We start from the raw sequence: 22,323 nt of genomic DNA on the forward strand, positions 1-22,323 counted from the left end.
CTTGGTAGGAGTCTGAGCAACATGGAACCTTTCAGAAGATAAGTAATCAGTCGTCACATATTGAGCTCTTAAGATGGAAAGACAGCAAGTATAAAGCAGACTGTGCGCACTGATTAGAACAGTTGCTCTTCATTTAAACAGCATCTTATTATATACACCACTATATTTTAAGACAAGTTTAGTCTTCTGCCTATTCAATGATTATTTGAATTACATAATGATAAAAAACAGAACTAATAATGTCAAATAACCAACAATGTAATCATGTGGAGATAATTCTGTAAGCCAAATTCTCAGCAAAATGAATCTGTGTCAGCAGGTTGCTCAGATACTTACTGCTGGATAGACATGTCCAATTTGGGCAGTCCGACCAATATGGATTTCATCTTCATCTTCCTCTTCTGTTGTCTTCCTATATACTGGATTATCAAAATTCATGCTTTTAGTGTTCTTCCGTTTCCAGTTTCTCCAGATGAGGTATCCCCCCATGCACAGCAAGCCAATAACCACTGATGAAAGGAGACAGTGTTAGCCAGTTTTGTGGAGAAAGGAACATCTCAACAAATTCCTCCTATGTAAGTCTATATCCTTCACAACTGCCTCAAATCCAGACTCATTTCAGCAGTTCCTCTACTGTCTCCCACCCTCCAATCTAGAGTCACAAAAGTTTATTTACACTAATATTTCAGTATGATCTCCTTCAATGTTTAAATCAAATCAGCTTACCAACAGGAATGACAATTCCAATAACAGCTGCTGTCACGGTTGAATCAAAGCCTTGACCATTATTTGAATCTGTAATGACAGAAATATTTCACTCATTCACAGGTTTTAAAGCCATAGCTAAAGAAAGCTTTATGTCAGTAAGCAGTTGCTCTGCCCATCATAATGTATTTGTTACCAAAGAGTTCATAAAAAGTTTTGGAATTAAATAATCAGGGAGAAAAATAAGAGACATATGTACACATGCTGGGTTGGGTTGAGCTGAGTGTTTCTTAGGAAAGCAGTGCCTGTTATATGTGCACGTGTGTGTATCCACATGTATTATGTACAGCTATGGAGCTGGTCACCACATATACATCAGTGGTTGCTGCAGCCTGCTACAGCATGCAAGAGTAACCTCAAAATGTTTGTTCTAAGCTCTAATAATAGGGGATCAGCACAGAAAATAGTTGTGTTAAAGTAGCTGGAATGTAGAAAAAGGAAACTAACTGTAGTTTGTCTTCAGATGCATCAATTCATGAAACTTAAAAGGCAATTTATTCTTTTAAACAATTCCCCTTGGCAGATTGTTCCATTACATGGTTATTTACCTAATAATAGGTCAGCCTATTTTAAACATTGATACTTAAAGAACTTAGCATCTATGGCTTAAGTTAAGTATTACATTTGAAAGGAAATTTGCACAAACAGGACTTAAAAGAGTGAATTTTATAAATCAGATTCTATTTTCCCCCATGCTCTACAAAGCGAGTTCACTGATTGCTTCAAAGAGGCATCATAGTCAAAGCAGGGTGGCTTATTTTTGCTTTCCAAGTGCAATGGAAACAGCCTGTTCCAGTTACTGAAATGTTTTTTTTTAAAGTAAAGTATTTTAATCTATTACTCTGCTAAAGCAATCTGGATCTGTTTTGAGGTCTTAAAGGACAGTTCTGAAGAATAAATTCTTCTCTTTGGATTAGAATTGATTTTGGAAAAGCAGGTCAGCTTTTCAGTTTTACACGAGACAGCACAAGCTTGAGGGATGATGTGATAGCACTGTAAAGATAGACTAGGGTTTCATTATTCACTCATAATGTAGGGTAAACTTCAGGAGAGCCTGTTAATGCCCTCGGACTACTTTTGTGCCATGTAATGCACAACTTCTACTGTATTTCATGGTCAGGCCACATTAACACACAGAGCACAGCCATGCAAAGCAGTAGCAGCTTGACTTGGACTACAGTAATCCCAGATGTCCGACAGGGCTACAGCTGGGTAGGATGTATGTCTCACTCATAGCTTGTGCTGGATCCCAACAGTAATTAAACAAAATACATAAGCCATCTATAGACTCATTCATATTTAGGTCAGCAGCAGTATAAACACCACTGAAGCCAAGGTGGACTAGTAGTGGGCACAGGGCAAGGACTGGTATGCATTTTGCAGGGCCTTATCTCTAGAGTCAGCTTTACACGTGTGGGATGAAAGCCTGACATGAGTGCCCTAAAATCCCAAGCAACTGGAATCACCTTATCAGAACAGAGGCATCTGCATACAGAATACCTAATTTCTCCTGCTATATGAGAAGGTGTGCCAGCATATGACCTTTTATAGCTCAGCTGTTAGGTACAGTCTCCTACTTGTTCATGAGTTTTTGTGGCAATGTATAAATTGAAAACAAAAAGAATCTCATTCACTTACAGTGCTGTGACAAGTTGCTGTTTCCAGTGGTCATCTCAGAATCTATGAGGATGGATGTGGTTGAATGAGAACTTGGGATGGCAGTTGTGGCTTCCGATGCAGCTCTGGGCATGGCAGCAGTGGTGGTGTTGGCACTGCCAGTTACAGTCACAGTGGAGGTAGTGACAGGATGAGATGCTGTGGTTGTAGGAACCACTGTGGTAGCTGGAGTAGTTGGAAGATCTGAAAAGCAAAAGCATTGATGAAATAAATCAGCAAATGACAAATGGTGATATAAATCTGGGGCGGATTGTGATGTTTGCTGGTTAGAAATAGAAATCAAATTCTAGTTCTAATTGCCAAGCACAGAACTGATAATCTACAGAATTTTTTTTTTCAGAAATCAAACTTTAATTAATAGTAGCGAAGTACTCTGTCTGGAAGATGGTTAATAATTTAAAGTACTCATTTTTTTGATAAGGTACTGAATTTGTACCAGGAACTATCTGCACGTTAGGGAAAGTTATATTGTAACCACCAGTCTCTTCAGCAATGATTGTGGCCTTTCCAGATCCAGTATCTACAGAGCACTAACATGGCAAATGTATATCATTTTTTGACCATTCACATTTTCAGTCCTAGGGATCATCCCTTCTTTCCTCTTTCCCCTCTATTTTTTCCTGATGATGCTTTCAAAAAATAACACAGGTTTTCAATAAAGAATAGTGCAATTCTGTGTTCAGAAGACAGAATATATGTAAAATTCCAAAGCTAATGTATGTGTTCCACCATCAGGAGCACTTTTTTCCACCATTAAGTACAGTTTTACTGGGACAGCACAACAGTGATGTGACTGTATTTACCTTTGTAGCATTTTTTCATGTCAGGACCCAGCCACATGTTGTCAGGACAGGCACACGTGTACTTGGGGGAATGGGGAGAGATGTGAGGTGCAGGAAGACACAAGTACTCGCAGCCTCCATTTGGCTGGGGGCTGAGCTCACAGGAGTCTGGAGCTATTCAAAGACAGAAGAAAAGACAAGTTAGCTTTTTTTTCCCCCCCTCAGCAAAGAACCATTAAGCCTCTTAAGAAGACTTGCTTCAACTCTCTACCTTGATCAATTGCCCTCCTTAATCATCTTTACAGTTTGGAGTAAAACCTTATGTACTACTATAAAAACTGAGGAGAGATTAGCAAATAAAAAATTAACAGCCTCACGCAGCTCCAGTTGCTTTTGTGATAATGTACTCATTCACAAGCCAGTGGTTCAGATACTGCACAATAAAGATAGTATCTGAATGGCTTGTTGACTGCCACTAATAATTATTTAGAACATTCACAGACTGATGCTGCTGAGTGAGGAGAGCATCTGTACATGCACATAATAACAGTAGAGGGACGCAAGCCATGCGCTCCTCACTGAACTTTCTCAGGGTGAGTTTCAGTTATCCTGGGTCAGGAGCTGGCTTCCTAGTGCCATGATGCAGTTTTTTTAATGTTATTTGCTCAGCAGCATGGTACTGAGTGCCATTCCCCATCTGCTCACCTTGCTGTGACACTTCCAGGCTGCAGTATGGCCCAAATACATAATAAATGTAAAGGATCACAATAATGTGAGTAATTCTGTTATCAAAGACACTAATTAAACAGCTATTAATAAGTGATAGATTTTTCAGTAGGTGCTGCTGTTGAATTAATTATGCAGGAACTTCAAACATCAGGCATTGATTTCACATTATTACCTGTGTTTTTTCTCTCATCAGAAACCATCAGGAAGCAGTTCATTTAGTAGTTCAAATAAATCTGATTTAAGGACACGAGAGACATGTCTTACCTTTGGGCTGCTTTAATTCATGAAATACAACGATGTCGTGAGGATTATTGAGATTTTCTGCTAAAACAGAGATGTCCAAGCCACTCAGCCTGTTGGCACTGAAGATTGCTTCATTCTCCAGGTCAGTCCAGAACACTCTGTCCTGCAGGAAATACATAGGATTTCTGATCTGACCCTCCTCAGTTCCAATTCAAACTGGACTAAACTCCGGTAGTCACAAAATCAATGTGCTGCTTTCCTGTGCTGGGAGAACTTTGGTTTTATGGTACTTCTATGTGCAGCTTTTTTATTTTGCATGTTTAAAAAGCACAGCACTCCGCAGCACAGTGTTTAGGAGTGCTCAGTAATTTGGAGTAGCTGTGAGACTGAGGGAGCAGGAATTTGGTTACATCCAAATTCTGGACTTTTTGGATGTTCCTGCACCTTTCTGGTTTTTTAAAAACAGGAGTAAGATGAGTACTACAAGAATCTACAATCATACAAGAATGCATTTGGGTTTCTAAGTGCAAGTAGGGGCCAGAAGCCTAATTTGTGAAGATAGGCATATATTTTTGTAGGATCAGAGTTGTAGTTTTTTGGACAGAGACATTGCTCTGATGTGTGGCAGGATTTGTGTGTCATAATGGCAGCAGCTGAAAGCAAACTATCTGCCTTCCTGAATTAGGTGAACAAATAAATACCTTTTTAATGCCAAATTCTCAACTCAGCAACACACTGGTGCACAGGTGACTGCAGGGGGAGCCCTGTGAGCCTGGCACACATACTGCCCACTGGAGCCTTCAGACTCCTGCCACAAGTGAAAATGTTTGAGGACGCTTCTGCAGATGCTGGGATGGCCAGAGGACAGTGCAAGAAATCAAACCCCAGACTTATGAGGCCATCCTCCCCTGAGGATTCTATTAGTGATGGAAAGTGCAACACAAGCATGCATGTGAAACAAAAATGCTGGGAACAGCAGAGTGCTCAGCAGTGGGCTGGGCGGCTGTCCTGAGCCCATGCAGCTCCCCTCAAAGTCTGACTCATCAGAAGACAGACATAGGACATGCTGCAGTGTTACTCAGTGAACGGCTGCCCCACTGCTAATCACAGCAAGAGGTTTCTCCTGTCCCTTGCTAACAGTGGCTCAGTTCACCTCAAGGAAAAGCCATGACCATGCAGTCATGTGGGAGCCATAACTCTGAGCACTGCCTGCCCTCACGGATTCACTTGTACTACATTAGGTAAAAACATAAGGCAACGTATCGCTCCTGATTAAGGGCTTTAGAAAACTATTTTCCCTGCTGAACCCACACCAGGTTAATCGGTTACTATAGCAGCAAACACCCTCACTCAGCTTTCTGTGCTATGCAAAAGGCAAAGCTTTCAATCAAGAAGAGCTTTGAGACTTCTTGCAATCTCCAGTCTGTTCTCACCCGATCTTGACTCTTACCTCAAACACTGCTAAGCCGAAAGGATGGCTCAGATCATCAACAGAAGAGATCAGAACTTTTCTGTTGCTGCCATTGAAATCAATGCAGGAGAGTGAATGTAATTTGGAGTCCACCCAGTAGAGACGCTGATTCAGCAAATCTGAGAAGTAAAACACAATGAAGCAAAATTACACACAGCTTCTGCAATTCTTTTTCACTGCCCAGCATTTTTTTTCTGCTGGCAGCATGACTAATCTCTTTATTATTAGGCTTTTAAAAGTTTTTTTTAACACTAGTTGTGATTTTGACTCAGTGCCCAGATATGCTGAGATAAGACCTTCTAAGTAAGATTAAAAAAGAGAAACATTCTAGTATGTGTGTGTGTGAATGCTGGACTGACAGCACTGTTTGGCACTAGAAGGAGCAGGGCAGCCACACTTCGGGCTTCCCAGAGGTGCTCCTTCAGAGACACTCAGTCCTGTTTAGTTGTTGGCCCCTTGCTGGAGAATAACAACTGGGATTCAAATGACATCTCTCTGAAGGAGCCATGTGATTAATATGTTTTCAGTGATGAAGAATGCGGTTCCAGAAATCCTTGTGCTGCAGGCTGAGGGAATGGCAGTGGTGGGAACTTTCTTCCCCAGATCAGAAAGATCTTGGGGAGGATGAAGGTAAGAGCAGGAGGGAAGGGCCCAGTGTTATTTAGTATACTGTGAACTGAATGTCTCTTCCTGGAGCAGATCCACTTATTTTGGATGAGGTTCACTAAACTGAGTAAGTGGATGAGTGCCAACAAAGAACAAATTCTGTAATAAAACAAGCCATTAATTAATTTCTTAATTACTAAAGGATAACATTATTTGTTCACAGCAGTACCACTTCAACAATATGCAACGGTGGTAACATTTTCTCCTACATCCTTTTATGGACAGAATTTTCAAACATAAAACCAAGCGGAGAACCTCATACCTGCATGGTGCTAAACATGGATGTCTTTAACTCTGGCTGTGTTTGCCTACTTTACAAGAAATTTACATTAGCCACAGTGGATTCCTGTAGCTGTGACCCGGCTGCTTACCAAGCGTGATGCCATTTGGCCACTCAATGTTGTCAGACACCAGCACTTGCCGCCCCACGCCATTGAGGCCTGCTTTCTCAATCTTCGCTTTGTCTCCCCAGTCAGACCAGTACATGAACCTAAAAGAGACGGATGCAAGGAGACAGTAAATTGGACCCAAGGGTAAGAAACTTGAACTACTGATTGGTAAGAAACTTGAACTACTGATTGGGGATTTACAGTGTTCTCTGCTTGATGTTGCAAAGCCCCCTTGGTCACTCCAGTTTATCTTGATACTCATTTAGTGGAGCTACTGTGCTCCTGTCCCACAGGTTACTCTGCCACAGAACTTGTGCCAGAATATAAAACCCCAAACTATCTCCTGGTGTCTGTGGTAGATCTGTAGACTTGACTTATCCTGCACTCCTGTCATATTTATGTTATTTCCCAACATAACCTGTGTGCCTGAGCTCAGGCCCACCTGGCTCACAACCCAACATAATTTTCAAAACTTTTTTTTACAGCTGCAGCCATGCAGAGATTTACCTGAACCAGCTCTTTGAAGCATTTCAGCAGTCCTATGTAAGCTCTTACAGAGGCCCTTATCTTTAAACATGTAAGTAAATCCACTAGGATCTAATTTATGGCACATGTGATGCACATGAGTTTTGTGAGAGAGCCAGAAAGATGACTGGAATTCCGGCAGAAAAGCACAAACATTTCCTTTTCACACTCACCTCCGTGTGGGATCAACAGCAATGGCTCTCGGCTCACTGAGGTCGCTGTTAAAAAGTGTCCTCCTCCTGCTCCCATCTGCAGTGGCCACTGAGATAGTCTTGTTTCCAGAATCCGTCCAGTAGATATTCTTATGAACCCAGTCAACCGCCAGCCCTTCAGGAGAGTTCAGCTGGCTGTCTATCAGAATCATCTGCTCCGCTGTGTCACTCGCTTTGTCTATGTATGCACTGCAGAGACAAGATTTGTCACTGGTCTGACACGTGGCACAGAGAAGGCAGTACAGATGTGCACAGGGCTGGAGCTCAGGAGGGGCTGAGTGCTGGCAGCATCACTCCAACCCCACGGGAACAAAGTGCACATGTGGCAAGATGACCGATGGAGAAACCTTTACAGTTATGTACTGCATCCTTCTGCTGCTTTCTCCTCCACCTTGGTGCTAACTCTGTATTTGGATGGCAGGCATTTGCAGGACAGGGAACTGTTATTTTATGTTTCCACCAGCTTCCTGCTACAACTGCACAATTTAGCACAATGTCTGACTTAGGGCACATTAACTTAAGTAGTACCATTTAATGGGATTTATGGACATTGGAAATATTATCATCTTCAGTGCTCTGCTGAACAGATTTGAATTTAGCATACAAATAAATGTGCTTAAATGTATTGCAGAATTAGGACCTGTGTAACTAATTTTAATTCATCAAAGGGATTCATGAAGCTATACTAATTTGGCAAGTGATCTCTTCTTAGATACAAAGAAAATCTTCACTTAAAGTCAGCCTCAGAATCTTTTAAAGACACTAATGAAAGGCAGGAAATGCTACATGGAGGTTCCAGGAATAACCCAATGTTATACCTACAAGCACAGGTGATTCTGTTATTTTGCATTTTATACCAGTATCAAAGCAATTCTAAAAGGAATTAGAAATTCTGAGTTTGCATTGGTGTTTCTAAGAGCTTTGTCTGGCTCTTAAAAGAACTTGGCTAAAAGCAAGCAAAAAAAAAAAAAGAAACCACATTTTTTTCTCCCCCTGCACAGTTGACATTAATGTCTCCTATTCACTGTCCATCCTGCCTTTGGCCATGGAACAAGCAGTGAAGGTTTGATGCTATTTTCTGGGCTATAGCACAGGCTGGGATGGCTGTGCTGAGTCTGGATTAGCAGCGGGTGCTGTACATTCAGAAGATGGAGGTGTTATGGGGAACGCCTTTGGTCTCTCTGACCCAACACTAAATGAATGGTGCCATTAGGTTCTGCAGGGCATGTGGCTGTGTTGCTGCCAAGCTGCTGTTATTTTGGTCTGATGAGCACCACATGTTCTGACTGCAGTTCCAGCCCAGCTAATTCCTCCCTAGTGAAACAGCCATGTTCACCCCTTCCAACCAGCATGGCACTGAGCCATGAATGTGACTCGATGCACTGGTGGAGAAACCAAGGAGCTCCTAGGGCTTCATAATGAGAGGGTGGAAATACAGAAGTGACATTCTGATTCTCCCAGGAACTAAATACCTAGTAAAATATCTTCTAACACCCTGATGGGGACAACATCTCAACGGCAGTAAGAGAAGTGAAGTGAGTGTCCAGAAAGAGGGGATCTTATAGACTGCTGTTACCCATAGGACTCCTGTGATGGACTCCTCTGTTGGAGGCATATGGTGGCCTTCTTTAGAAGTGCTTGATATTAGTGATATCAGCAGCATCAATTGTTAAGAAATGATGATTACACAGCCTGCTCTGCAGAAAAGATAGGACTCAAAATAAAGCTAATGTAAGCAGGACTGAGAAAGATAAAAATTCTGCTGTTCAGAAAAGGAACCAGGCTTGGTACAGTCATACTTAGGGCACAAACACTGCTTGGGGCTCTCAGTCCCAGGGCATTAAGTGTCAGAAAGCTGCAGAAGGAGCAGTGTGTCTTAAATAATTCTCTGTGTGCCTGTGAAGCCCTTACCCACTCTGCCCATGCCTGCAGGATTAGACACAATGGAAGTAGCTTGCTGCTGAGCTACCTCCCCATTTCCAGGGCCACACAGGGCTGCTCACGATACTGCCCAGCTACTTGAGTGCTTAATAATCAGGACAACCTGGGCAAATTTCCCTGCCAGTGGCACAAAAGCTAGCACAGCCTGCAGAAACCTCAGCTTGGCTCCTATGCACTGAAACCAATCAACCTTTTTGTCTGATCATTAGCTAAAATCCAAAACAAATTGCTGCTGAAGCTGCAATAGGGTGCAATAGCTATACAAATCAGAATATACATGGGGAATTTTCAGAGCATAAATTAAATACATTTTTTACTAGACACTCTTACAAGCTCCAGTACATAATAATGGTGATGAATGGATAAAAACAGCTGAAAAAGGAAAACAAATTACAGAATATGAAATGTAGTCTGTGGTCAAGTGCTGTGGATTTTCATCTAGTCTAGCAGAGCCTCCAGTGGTCGGTCAGTATCCTTGCTTCCACCACTTGCCTCTGTGCCTTCAGATGCCAAGTCCTTTGTGGTTTCATGTATAGGAAGCACAGCAGCAGCCTCACTTAGCAATATGATCATTAAGTAAACAAGAGTCCATGTGTAATTGCACAAATGCAGTGGGATCTATTACTGATGAAAAACCTTCTTGCATTTTCAAGCCAAGTAACTGCACAAGCCCCTGACTTCTTTATCAATTCCTAAAAAGCTTAAAAAGTCTGGGCCACAACAGCTAATTCAGTAAGGGAAGAAAAGCTCCCAGGTTCACTGCTTCCTGCATTGTTCTCTGCATATCATCCTTACAAACTGAAGCACAGCTTTAGAAAGGTACCAAAACATACATTCTCTATTAACCCTTACCTGTAGATTTTTCGGTAGAACAAATCACACCAATATATTCTGTTTGTTGCCACCTCCACATCCAGTGCCACGACATTTTTCAGCATGGGAATGATGCGAGAGTAGTCCCTTTTCACCAGGTCTATCTTACGGACCTCGTGGCGGTTGGTGAAGATCAGGTAGGGACTCTTTCCTGACACAGGAAAGAAGTGCATTTGTTATAGCAGCTGACCTAAAGGCTGGATACACCATCTCCTCAAACAACAACAAAGTGAAGAGCAGTAAGTCACGGACCTGCTTTGTGCCAGCAGCAGGTCTAAGTGGCTTCTGGCCAAATGTAGACAGCTAACACAAATAGACAGGGGGTACAGCACCCCTGTCACCCAGCCTCTGGCGAATGTCCCCACATTCAATTATACATTTTAGATACAAAATCCAGGGGCTGGGTTTCGGTGATTCATGGTCAGGACAAGGAAGAGAGAAAGCCTTCCAGGCTGGCTGGAGGGAAGGCAAGCAGCCAGACCAAGGCATGGCAGAGCCACATTGAATCCAGCAAAGCCAGGAACTCATTGCTAGGAAGGCATTTTAGGCTGTCACATACATGCACACCTTGCACCACCCAACCAAGCGCTTGGGCTAACACAGCTCACATCTCTTCTTTGTGGGCTCGAGTCTGCAGCCTGGGTGCTGGTCAAACTGTAACAGCAGTCATGTTCTCAGGCCAGCCCAGGCCACAGCCTTTCAGAACATTAACTTTAATTTTTGTAGTAAGACCAAGCAAGCTGCTGGTGTTCACGCTGGGATTTGTAATGAGGCTGGGTAGGTGGAGAGGTGATAACCTACCATGCCATGTTTTAATTGGGTTGTTTTCTTTTAATGTGACTACCAGTAAATATTTTTTTCTGTGTTGTTTTTAGTGAAACCTGTCAAGAGCCTTTCTTTTCGAGTTTCAGCTTCAAACAGCCAACTGGTGATCATAATCTTGCTCTGTACATGGTTAAAATATTCTGATCTGCACTATCAGTAGTTCTTGCCTAGAGATACATCTGCTATCACTGCAGCAGTTCCATGCTGCTTGAAATTAATGCCTTTGCTTGCTAGTTAACTTTTGCCTCTGTTCCCCTAGGCTCAGCCCTGCAATTGTGTCTTCTTATTAGAGTTGTGATGTTGAGCAGAGTTTAAGAGCCTGTCAGGCTGCCTTACCTACAGCTTTGCAGTTCTTGGACAGGGTGTCCATCTCGTATCCCTCGTAGCACTCACATTTGTAGTCCCCCTTGTAATTAATGCAGATCTGGCTACAAGCGTCTGGATTCTCACATTCATCTATGTCTGAAAGGAGTGTTTGAAACCCATCAATAACTTGAAATCAAACCATCTGTGATGGAGCAGTGCTGAAGTGCATATAATCATGTCTCTGTATAGGGAAACACAAGGGACTGCTGTTTGCATGTAAATTACCTCCACACGTTTTTTTGTCCAGAAGCTTGTATCCAGGAGGGCATTCACATTCGTAGCCTATCTTCAAGTCTTTGCATATGTGTGAGCAACCACCGTTGTTCATGGAGCATTCGTTAATACCTGGAAGAGGCATACAGGTTATCTATGGTAAAGGAGGGGTTCTAGTCATAAGATTGAATAAAATTAGGAAGGGTCAAACTCACATTCTCCCATAGCTACCAGCTTCTGATAGCCAGATGTTGGCCACATAGAGCGTATGAGTGACTTCAGAGAAAGGAAGCCATCACTGTATCTCTTCCTTGCTCTTTATTATTCCAAACCAACACTGTTATGATCAGTTGGACTGAAAGCCAATGGCTAAATGAAGAGGGAGCCCTGGGGACACAGCATCTGTGCGTCTCTGCATTTCATCCATCAGAAACCCGTTGCTTTGAGCATATTCTGCCAGATGTGAGGCATTTCCAAGGGACCTAAGGGTGCTCTCCAGGAGATGACTCCTTCCCCATGCACTGGTTAATGTTGACTTTTCTGAACAGTCTCTTTGAGCTTTAATAATTCATGCTAGGGGAGTCTCATTTCCCAGAGGCCAGCTGTTTTGAACTACTGTACTATTTCCCCATCTAGCACCAAGGAAGGATCTGAATGACAATTCCAGCAACGCCTGAGTTGCAGCAGCAGCCCAAGTATGCAATTCATGGAACAGCCCCCATCCCCTCCTGGGCCTCTGCCTAATCCAAGGCCACCTCTCTGATCCTGCCTTCAAGAGCTGAAATGAAAAATAGACTAAATGTGTCTTTTTAACTAGAATTGAATGAGAGATTTAAGAAAGCTGATTTTCTGTCAGAAATAACATTTCTTCTTGTTGTAATTAACCTTTAGAAGGTGAAGATAAAGTTTTCTCCTTAAGGCTGCTGTACAGAAGCTGTGGGATTTCAGGGATAGTGGGTTCAGTGGAACAAGCAAAACTGATTTACTTCATTTCTTAATGCTTTAAAGGCAAAATTTTCATTTATCTTTTACTTCTTGCTTCCTTGCATGACACGGTGAGCAGTGCAGCAGAGCCATTAAACCACTGCTCTTGAAAGAAAAGGAAAACAACCACAGGCCAATTAAAGTCAGTAGGCTAGGAAGATATATCAGAGAACCCATCCCAGCTCTGAGATGGCTTCACCTTCCTATCAGAGACACACACGTACATAGATATCAATAAGTTATTAACAGAGCAAGTTCACTGGGCTCCAAGAAAGCATCCACAAAGTCACACTGTGTGCTGGCACTGTTCAGTGTTGTTTATTAATGAATATCACCTATTCCTGCACTTGCACAGGCCTCTAGGAAACTGCATCATATCCGTGCACAACTGCTCTTTGCAGAACACGACAAAGACTTTCAGCTAACAAGCAGGCTCTCATGCAAATGTTTCTTCTGGTTTCAGAGGTGCTTTGTGGAATAATTTTGGAGATTGTAAATCAGGTGTTGGCTCAGTTGCTGCACTTCTCAACAGGAGCTGAGTAGAAACAGGCAGAGACAGCAGCCTGCTCTCTTTCTGCTGGACAGCTGCTGCCCATTACCCAAACTGCAGCATCATATTCACTGCCTGCTTGAAGTGACACAAGCGATGCTCTGCCTCTTCAGTGCTCTTCTGGGGAACCTTGGAGGTCACTGCAAAGGCAAGCACCCAGCTGTACAGAAACACCAAACTGAGGAGAACACTCTCCTCGGCTGCTGTGCAGATTACCTGTGGCTGCATGTCAAAATTCACAGCAATCTACATCATTTTGCAGTCTTAAAGAAGCATGTCTCCTCTGGAGACTATTCTCTGCACAGCTTCCTAACGCAAATGGCACTCAGCTGCCAGCCTTGGACCACAATGAAGCAGTCACAGCACCATGGTTAAGGCTGAGCCCAGTCTCCTCAGCCAACCGGGCTGCTGGCTTTGAGTGAGACCTCCACAGGCAGACCAGTTGCAACACCCACTCAGAAAGACAGGGAGATATGGATTAGTGCAGAAGAAAGCAAGGATGTTCTGAAAGCACAGGGTAAGAGCATCCTTTCTGGGAATTCACACACTTTTTGTCCAGTACAGAAAAGCCAACAACTCTCCCTGAACAGGAAATATTTAAGTAGCAGGCACAGAGCTCCATGCTACTGGTGCTCCATGAAGTCATGGAAAGGGGCAACACAGCAGCCTGTCTGAGGCATTTCTGCCCCTGGGGAAGAACCAGTGGTGTGGTAGTGGTGCTCTAGGTTGGAGTTGGCACCCACAATGCCTGGTGAGAAAAGGACAGAGAGGCTCAGCTCCCCAACCTGCAGCTTTCTGTTCTGCTGACTCCCACAACCCAGGAGCAGACCAGGCTCTCATGGCCTGGTTGTTCTCAGCAGCCCACAGCCAGCAGGATGCTGCTGACAGCAGCTTCTTGTCATTTCTACAGGACGCAGCAACAAACCCAGTGGCTGAAATCATTGCTTTGTGGATTCTGCCACTCACTGTGTGCTTTCACCTTCAAAGCATGTTACCAGTGCTAAGCCTTTATGATATTTTTACTCATCTTTCTGTAATTCACAGGTAATTTTTGGCAGTGATGCCAAAATAAACTGGTCAGTGCTGTGGAGGACCCAGTGTCTGGGAAGTGAGGGGGAATTCCTAGTTGCTAGTCCTGTGTTCAGCTCAAACATCCCTCCTAGATTAAAAGTTGAACTGAGAAGGGCACAGTTCACACTTGCAGATGATCAGACTGGGCTACTAATTATATTCATGTGAAGGGTGAAGAGAGAATAAAGGCAAGGAAGGAAAAGCAGAGTGAGAAATAGCATTAGCAGCTACATGTGGTTACACTCAAAGCTGTGAGCACCAGATGGAGGAGAGGGGAAGCAGTTACAACAGGAGCAACACGTAGAAGGCAAGTACTGTACCACATTCTTTCAGAGGCTCGTCAGACCAGTCCCTGCAGTCTCTATGTGAATCGCACACTTTGCCTCCGTCAATGCACTCTCCACTCTTACACTGAAACTTGCTGGGACTTTCACATGCTGACTCTGTCATTTCGGGCAAGAGAGGAAAGCAACTAAGTTAGGTGAGGCTCAAGACAACAAAAAGCCTGACACAGAGCTTCAAGAAGGCGTCATTAGCAGAAATGGGATGAGATTAAGCAAAAGATTGAGTATGATGCAAGGAACTTCTGAAGACGTGCAGTCTGCCTGGTCAGCACAACCATCTCTCCCAAGCAACCCCCCTGCCAGAACGGCTTACAGCTCTCTGCAGGAAGCAGCCTGTCGTGGCACAGAGGAGCAGTGCAGGCCTCCTCCTTCTGCAGCTCTCTTACAGCCTTACAGAACCGAGCACAAGGAACGCAGTGCTGTTTTGTACATACCTTGGACACAGCCTGCCTCATCACTGTTGTCAGGACAGTCGTGCACTTTGTCACATTGCTTTGCTCCATGGATGCAGGTCCCATCCCCGCACTGGAATTCATCCGGTCTGCAGGTCACCAGAGCTTTAAAAAAACACACGTGTTATCCGCACAGCACTCGAACTTTCTGTGTGCTACTTTTTATCTGACACTGCAGGAGCTTTGTGCCCTCCTTCCTTCCAGATCAACTGCTTCCACCAAAGCAACAGGCAGCAGCTACCTCAGGCACCGCCCTGTGCCCCCCCAACACTCTTGACCACCCTCTACCATCCTTGTATTTTAAGATACATTTTGAAGCACGTTCAGCCTAAGGTCAAAGGCAAGATACATGTGTGCTGCATCTGCTACAGCCAATGTGGTCACACCAGGGATGAAGCGAGAGACAGACGTGGTCATGTGGGTCAGTGACTGCCCGTGAGCTAACCACAGAGCCTGGAAGCACAAGAGCTCCACTGCCCCACGGCTTGGTGCTTCTTGGGTTTACAGGCCAGAAACATCTCCATGGTGTCAGGTCAGATTTCAAGCCTGATGCTCATTTGCCCTGTTGCTGTTATTACAGACTCAAAACAGATCTGATGAACAGCAAAGTTGGGGAAAAAATAGATCAGACTGCTGCTCTGATCATGCCAAAAGCAGCCACATTTGCCTCCTCAAGGTTACACTGAGACCTTCCCAGATGGGATCTGACTTGCACTGACAGAGCCAACAGGCACTGGCTAGCCAGCAAAGGGCTGCAGCCTACAGCTCACTGGTAAAAATAGGCTCCTCGTTCCTGAGGCACGTTATGCGGCTTATTTCTAAGGGAACTATCTTCCAGATGTTTTGTTAAAATCCTGTTAAGGCAGCACACCCTGGAGAGCTCTTGATTCTAACCTTTCCATCTTGCTGATTGCAGCCTGGTACCATATGACAGAAAATCACTGCCTCTGAATAGCTGGAGGAGGTCAGCACTGATGTTACTACACGGGAGGCGAGAGCCACGTGGCAGACTTTCCTTGACAATTTGACAAACTGGTTCTAATACAGAAATTACTACTTTCAGATAACCCAAGAAGAGCCACAGATTCAAACTGGGTTAGTGTCAATATCATGAAGTATTAGTATGCCTAAAGGCTCAGCGTTATTGGTGATAGCATCCCATGGGATGCAGGATCCAGATTCACAACTGCTGGACTAAGCCCTAAGTGCCTGCAGCCATTGAAGGGTGTGAAAGATAGGAAAGGCTGCAACTGCAGTGCTGGTGTGGGAGGGGAGAAATCCTGCCTTAGAAACACATAGTATTCACAGGAGAAAGGTTAGGAAATAGCACTGCTCCGTGGAAAGGAAAGCCATATGGACTACAGTCAGAAAGAGCTGCAAAGCAAAAATAAAATTGCATGCAATAAGATCAGTTATGGGACCAGCTGTGTCATAGTGTTTCTGCTAACAAACCCAGATACAGAAATGCAAAACCTCAGCAGGATATCCAGCAACTCCAAACCAAGCACCTGGGAACTGCTCCTCTAATGAAGGAGAGGAGGAAGTGAAACCGTGGTCTGGGAGAACGACAGACCTCAGCTCTGGAGGTGGCACTGAGGTCCCACAGTGAGGCTGAGGCACCTCAGTCTGAACCATTCATTTCCCTGGCAGAAACCCTGACGGTGGAGAGACTGCTTTCCCTGTAATGTAATCCCAGCTTCTTCCAAGCTAAACCTCGGCCACTGCAAACCTTTCCCTAACGCCTCACATTTCCTAGCTACCATTACTTCTGATCTTTCACCTCCCAACATGGAAAAGTTCACCCTTTCTGTAGCAACTTCCGTTCTGTGGAGAAAGGATGGGATGGTCCTCTATTTCTGACAACAGGTGTTAATTTTCTGCAAACAAGCTGCATGCAATTAAAGCTACCAGGAGTCTGGTCTGTCCTAGGGCAGAAGCAAGTTTCCAGTTTACAAAGTAAATCTGCAAGACAGTGGCTGTAGATTGGAGAGGCTCAGGTGGTAAAGGACTGCAAAACACAGATGTGGGACTGTACAACCTCTGCACAAAGCTTTCTTCATGAAGAGTCAGAGGACTGGAGACCAGGCTTAGTTTCCTGGCTTCCTTCTCAGTCCAGCAGAACTGTGGAAGTTCAGACCTTTGAGAAATGGCCCTTGAGCCTCTTGATGAACATCCGAAAAGAGCAGATACAGCAACAGCTCTTACTGATCACAAAGGTATTAGAATGAATATACAGCATTTCTATACTTTGGTGAATTTCTCAACAGGAGAGGGGAGACTGTGATGTTTATACTTAATCTGGAGAACGTACACAGAGGGCCAGGAACCTTATTATCCTGAAGCTGGAAGACAAACCCATCTCAGCACCATAGGCATGGCTGACAGCAGGTCACTACTGTCCAAAGCAATGTCCCAAGCACAGACATGAGCTGCACAGTTCAGTTGCACAAGTTCAGAAAACTGCTGTGCTATTTTAGAGGGTTTAAATCAGTGACATTTCAGCAGTTTTATAGTCACCTTCGCAGCTCTGCAAATTAAATATGAAATAGTTTACCAAAGCTGTTAAATTAACTGGTACACTCAAACAGTCACACTTCATTTGCAAATATTGGGCACAAAGTTTTACTGCTCAAATTCAGCAGATATATTCCAAATTCCAAGTCTGAGTCTCTATTTCTTCTGTCTTTTGCTTCTTTCCCCCCAGAAAGTCAACTGAAGCTCAAGAAAACTCCAGCATTTGCAAAACACATCAGTCCTATTTTAGTGATGGGGAAACACAGGCAGGAAAGTGTGAGGTCAGAGATGTGTTTTCTAGCTGCCAGGTACTGGCATTATTTATCCTCCTTCCTGGGTTGCAGAGGATATTTTAAAATCTAACCATTTGGAGAATAATAAATCTAACCTAATGTCCATTTTATATACATGTGCATATGTACACACTATATTGACATATACATGCTAGGGAAAAAGCAACCATCCAACGTTCTCACACAGCTTCCCTGAAATGACTTCTTCCTTCCTATTTATTTGCTGGCTTCGCTGCCAAAACCTGTTCACCAGCTGTCACCCTTCATTCCTGCTCTACTCGTTTATCATCTCAAAATAATTATAACAAATATCTGGTGATGGCCTCATGACATTTTTTTTTTTAAAGCATTAACTCCCATCCTTCTGTTTTATACAATGCAAAAACCCTAAGAGAAGGCACAGTGCTGGCGGCCTCAGTTCTAATCAAGTCAAAGCCAGCAGTGTTTGTGCCATTGCTGTTGTGAAGGGAATGGAGTGCTGTCACACAGCTGTACCTCCCTGCATGCCACGCAATGCTGATCTCAAAAAAAGGAGGTTCTGGAGGTGAGAAAAAAATAATAATAAAGGCCAATCCATAAACTCTTCAGTAGAACAAAGGAACAGTGATGCACTCAAATACCATTTTCTTACCACAGGCATGTGCACCCAAGCTACAGCTTTAGTTAGGATGGGGAAGCAACATCATTTTTGCCTCTGACCCAGTGGACTCATGGGCTGCATCTGCATTCAGTGCCATGGGTTCTCTGCTGGCTGCTGACCCAGAGATCCCCTACCTGCAGTGTAAGCGGTGACAGGCCTTGCAGCTCAGTGGCACAAAATCCCAAACTTACACAGGTGCAAAGCAGACAACCCTATACAAAGGAGCATGTCAGGAACTAAAACGTGGGGCTCTGGAGTCCCACCATTTCTTCGCTTCCTGGATTGAGAGCAGCAAAAGTAGCACACGTCTGTTCCTCCCGGGTAGATAAGCTGCATAATGTGCTGTACTGAGAGTTAGCAGTGCCCTCAGGCACTGAATCTCCTCTAGTCAGGGATATAATGGTCTCAAGATTTCTCCCCTCTTCAGCCACATTTCCTCTTTCCTCCACTGGTTGTCAGCACTGTGCTGTGCTGCAGCCCTGTCTGCCTGTGTCCTCTGCCCCACAGAGCCTGCCCTGGGGAAAGTGGAGGTTTTCCTTGGTGAAGCTGCTCTGTAACAGGGCTGCTGTCACCGCTCTGCTCCTCTTGGTCCCGTCTCAGCAGACCCAGCTCAGCTGGGCACCTGCTGGAGTCTGTCAGGCCTTACTGCCTCCACCTCTTGCTAAAGGAATCACCAAATTTGCATCTCTGCCCCAAATAGCATCTGATTGTTCTTCTCCTTGAAGGACTCTCCCATGCAAGCTGCTCTGAGGTCACCAGCTGGGACTCAGTGCTGTCCTGGTTATGGAAAGATGGTGCTGGAGAAGTTGGACATTTTCACACATACCTTTGTAAAAATGTCTGCTTTCTGCAGCTGGTTGCTGCCTTCTTCCCAGAGGTGGTCCAATGTCAGAGCTGCTAAATATATGTAGCTATGTAAATATTTTATTTTATTCCAATCTTGTGATTATGAATATTTAAGCAAAACATTTTGCTCTTATTTTCTTGCCATCTCCCTCTTCAGATAAGTGACCAGCTTGAAAAGTTTAGTGGCTAAAATTGGATGAAGCATTCAAAATACTGTGCACACCAACAACACCATGTTAAATGCATCAAGCCACCTGAAAAGAAATCCATTATTTATTAGCTCTGTGCCTGTAACAGCCAAGCTCAAAGTGCATTTCAAGCTGGATTATTCAGAGGTGCTGCCTTGCTTGGTATACTCAAACTTCAGAGGTAGAAAATTAATTATTTTTTTTTTCTGCTGATCACATATTCCCTTTAGCACTGTGGCTTCTAACCTGCAGGCTGTGACCCCACCGTGCAGCCTGAGGGCTTTAAAAATGTTTCCCATTTTCTCCATTTCTAGTGAAACAGACCTTCTCTGAGGCAGAGTCCCATTCAACAGCTCTTGTAGCCCCTCTGTGAATCCTGACAGAACAACAGAACAGGAATCTGGAATACACCTAATGCTCCTGGGCCGAGCACCCAGCCATGCCTTGGGGCACAAATGCTCCTTGGCAGACAGGTGCTGCGCAGACAACTTGGAACAAAACCCTGCCTGAAAACACAACCCAGAGGGGCTGCCCTCCCCACCAAAGGAGAATCCCCAGCCCTGCCCACACTCACGGCAGTCCTGCTCATCAGACTTGTCCTTGCAGTCTTCGTCCCCATCACACTTCCAGTTAAGGAGGATGCACTCGCCATTGCCACACTGGAACTCGTGAGCAGCACAGGTGTTGAAGGCCTTGGCATCATAGCCACACCTCTCTATGGACTCATCCGAATGGTCCTCACAGTCTGCCTGGTTGTCACAGACCCACAGCTCTGGGATGCACACGCTGTTGTTGCACTGGAACTCATTGGGGCTGCAGGTCAGAGGGGAGCATTTCCTTTCATCGCTGCCATCACCACAGTTGTTGTAACCATCACACACGAAGTTGATGGAGATGCACGTCTTGTTACTGCACTGGAACTCATCGGGAGAACAAGCTTGGGGAAAAAAAAAACAAACAGGTGAGCTGTGAGGTCTCCTATCTACTCCCCTGCCACTACACTTGGCTTTAGCACATCACATGTACCTGAGTCAGGGGGAGGGAGAGGGCACAAATGTACTATCTTGGCTGTCCTAACCCAAAACTGCTTTCCCAGTGGTAAACCACATAGCAAGGAACAGGCAAAGATGCACGGGACACCTCCACTGCCATGATATGGAGCACACCTTGCCCTCAGCACTGCCAGGAGCAAGCTCACCCAAGCTAGAAGCCCAGCTCAGGCTCTCCCACCACCCCTCTGGGCCACGGGCAGCCCTGCAGGAGAACGGGCAGCTGGTAAAATGGGGGGCAAGCGCATCACTGCCCTGTCCTTTTGTATAAGGAAACACAGGAAGGGCTGGAGGAGCAGTGGTGGGCGCTGGGGGCTCACACAGAGCTGAGCTTTGCTCCATGCTGACATTAGCAGCTTCCTGGCTTTCACAAACACAGAATCAGGTTTGAGGATTTCACAGTGTGCCTGGTTTTGGACATATTAAGTGGGATGTGTAGGGTAAATATTTAGTGAGGCGAGCATCAATTTAGCTGCAATCTGCCAGCAAGGCCCTTTACAACACACTGAAAGCCTTCCCTGGAAATCACAACTCAACATTAGCACACAAATGAGACATTTGTCAGATATGAAGCTGAGTGGTGTATCCTGCTTGCAAGCCTGATGGACAGCTGCACCAGAGAAGCCTGCTAAAATTAAAATTTCAGGTACTCCAACAATGTGCACTTGGCAGCCACTTTGTCTCATCAAGTTATGGGGGAACCAAGACTCTGAAATAAATTTGCTCTAAGTGCTTTTAATTAAAGCTAATTTCGTCAGTTATTTTAAAAAAATTGAATATGTATCTGCTTCTACCCTTCCGGGCACATATTGAAAAGTTACGCATTTTGTAAATTACAATAAATATATATAAATAAATTACAATAAATTAAATACTTTCTCTAATTGCACTTGGGAGCCTTTTTGCCTTCAGTAGCTTCAAGCCCGATCTCCATCCAACAGGGATAAGTGTTAAAGAGAATCTCAGCTGTGCTATGCTATGTCCAGCTTTCCATCAGTAAGAACATGCAGTGGTGTGTGGTCAGCAAAGGAACATCCAAGTTCTGCCTGGTGCAGGCAGGACATCCTAGAGAGGAAGGAGAGTGGGTATTTTTGGGCATAGGGAGGGGCTAACCTGTCTCCTTCTCCAGGCAACGAGGAACTGAGATCAGACACCTAACATACTTTTCTATCCTTAATCCATAACCAGAAATAAAATGAGTTGCTAATCCTACTAATCAGCACATGGCTGTATGATCTCTTCAAGTGACGAATAAGATGGAGCTACCAAACAGAAATTTGAGGTAAGAGTTAAAATCTTAACAATCTATTTGAAGAAGGAAGTGATGGATGGGAATATTTCTAAGGCTATGCACAGTTCCTGTAACAGATCAAGGCTGGGAAGTAGAAATTGCTTTTCCTGGCATTATTTTGATCAATCTCAGAAACACTGTAAGCAAAATTTTCCACAGTCCTTTGATCCCCAATTTTTGGGCAAGGTTATAAGGATTTGCATGTTCCAAATATGCATTAATTTCCATTCTCACCACCTTTTTTCCTTTGTTGTTTTCCTGCTCCCACCTCCAACACTCCTTCTGCCCGCATGCATTTCCCTCTAGAAAGAGGTGGATAAACCTCTGTGTGGGATTCACACAATGGAATTCTGCACAAAAGCTTCTCCTCTGCACCTACAAATCCCACTACTGGTATAAAACTACTGACAGTCACAGCCAGAAA

At 44.3% G+C, this 22,323-nt stretch overlaps 1 protein-coding gene and 1 long non-coding RNA gene across 31 annotated transcripts in view; one reads left to right on the plus strand and one right to left on the minus strand.

Annotated features, from left to right (window-relative positions):
• The window catches only part of LOC116234902 (uncharacterized), a 46,694-nt gene extending 26,560 nt beyond the window's left edge, over positions 1-20,134 (plus strand). For 20 of the 29 annotated variants that reach the window (XR_016469348.1, XR_016469333.1, XR_016469329.1 and 17 more), the window contains 5 exons: positions 464-575; positions 4,147-4,338; positions 6,195-6,297; positions 6,497-6,866; positions 7,208-8,084. This is a non-coding gene — a long non-coding RNA (uncharacterized LOC116234902). Of the gene's footprint in view, positions 1-463; positions 576-4,146; positions 4,339-6,194; positions 6,298-6,496; positions 6,867-7,207; positions 8,290-14,255; positions 14,610-19,873 lie in introns of those variants that run through there. The other 9 variants (XR_016469328.1, XR_016469334.1, XR_016469336.1 and 6 more) reach the window with 9 other exon arrangements.
• Positions 1-22,323, minus strand: part of LRP8 (LDL receptor related protein 8) — a 151,520-nt gene that overhangs the window by 1,551 nt on the left and 127,646 nt on the right. Inside the window, exons 5-18 of one of the 2 annotated variants that reach the window (XM_031602623.2) lie at positions 20,134-20,496; positions 15,061-15,183; positions 14,603-14,725; positions 11,690-11,809; positions 11,435-11,560; positions 10,253-10,424; positions 7,421-7,648; positions 6,705-6,823; positions 5,647-5,786; positions 4,218-4,359; positions 3,246-3,398; positions 2,404-2,625; positions 727-795; positions 337-509 (exon numbers count right to left, since the gene is read on the minus strand). In XM_031602623.2, coding sequence (XP_031458483.1) covers positions 337-509; positions 727-795; positions 2,404-2,625; positions 3,246-3,398; positions 4,218-4,359; positions 5,647-5,786; positions 6,705-6,823; positions 7,421-7,648; positions 10,253-10,424; positions 11,435-11,560; positions 11,690-11,809; positions 14,603-14,725; positions 15,061-15,183; positions 20,134-20,496 — 2,273 coding nt within the window. The remainder of the gene's footprint in view (positions 1-336; positions 510-726; positions 796-2,403; positions 2,626-3,245; positions 3,399-4,217; positions 4,360-5,646; positions 5,787-6,704; positions 6,824-7,420; positions 7,649-10,252; positions 10,425-11,434; positions 11,561-11,689; positions 11,810-14,602; positions 14,726-15,060; positions 15,184-20,133; positions 20,497-22,323) is intronic. The other variant, XM_031602635.2, reaches the window with a different exon arrangement.

Source organism: Phasianus colchicus, chromosome 9, assembly GCF_987193195.1.
Source record: "Phasianus colchicus chromosome 9, bPhaCol1.hap1.1, whole genome shotgun sequence".
Classification (NCBI taxonomy): domain Eukaryota; kingdom Metazoa; phylum Chordata; class Aves; order Galliformes; family Phasianidae; genus Phasianus; species Phasianus colchicus.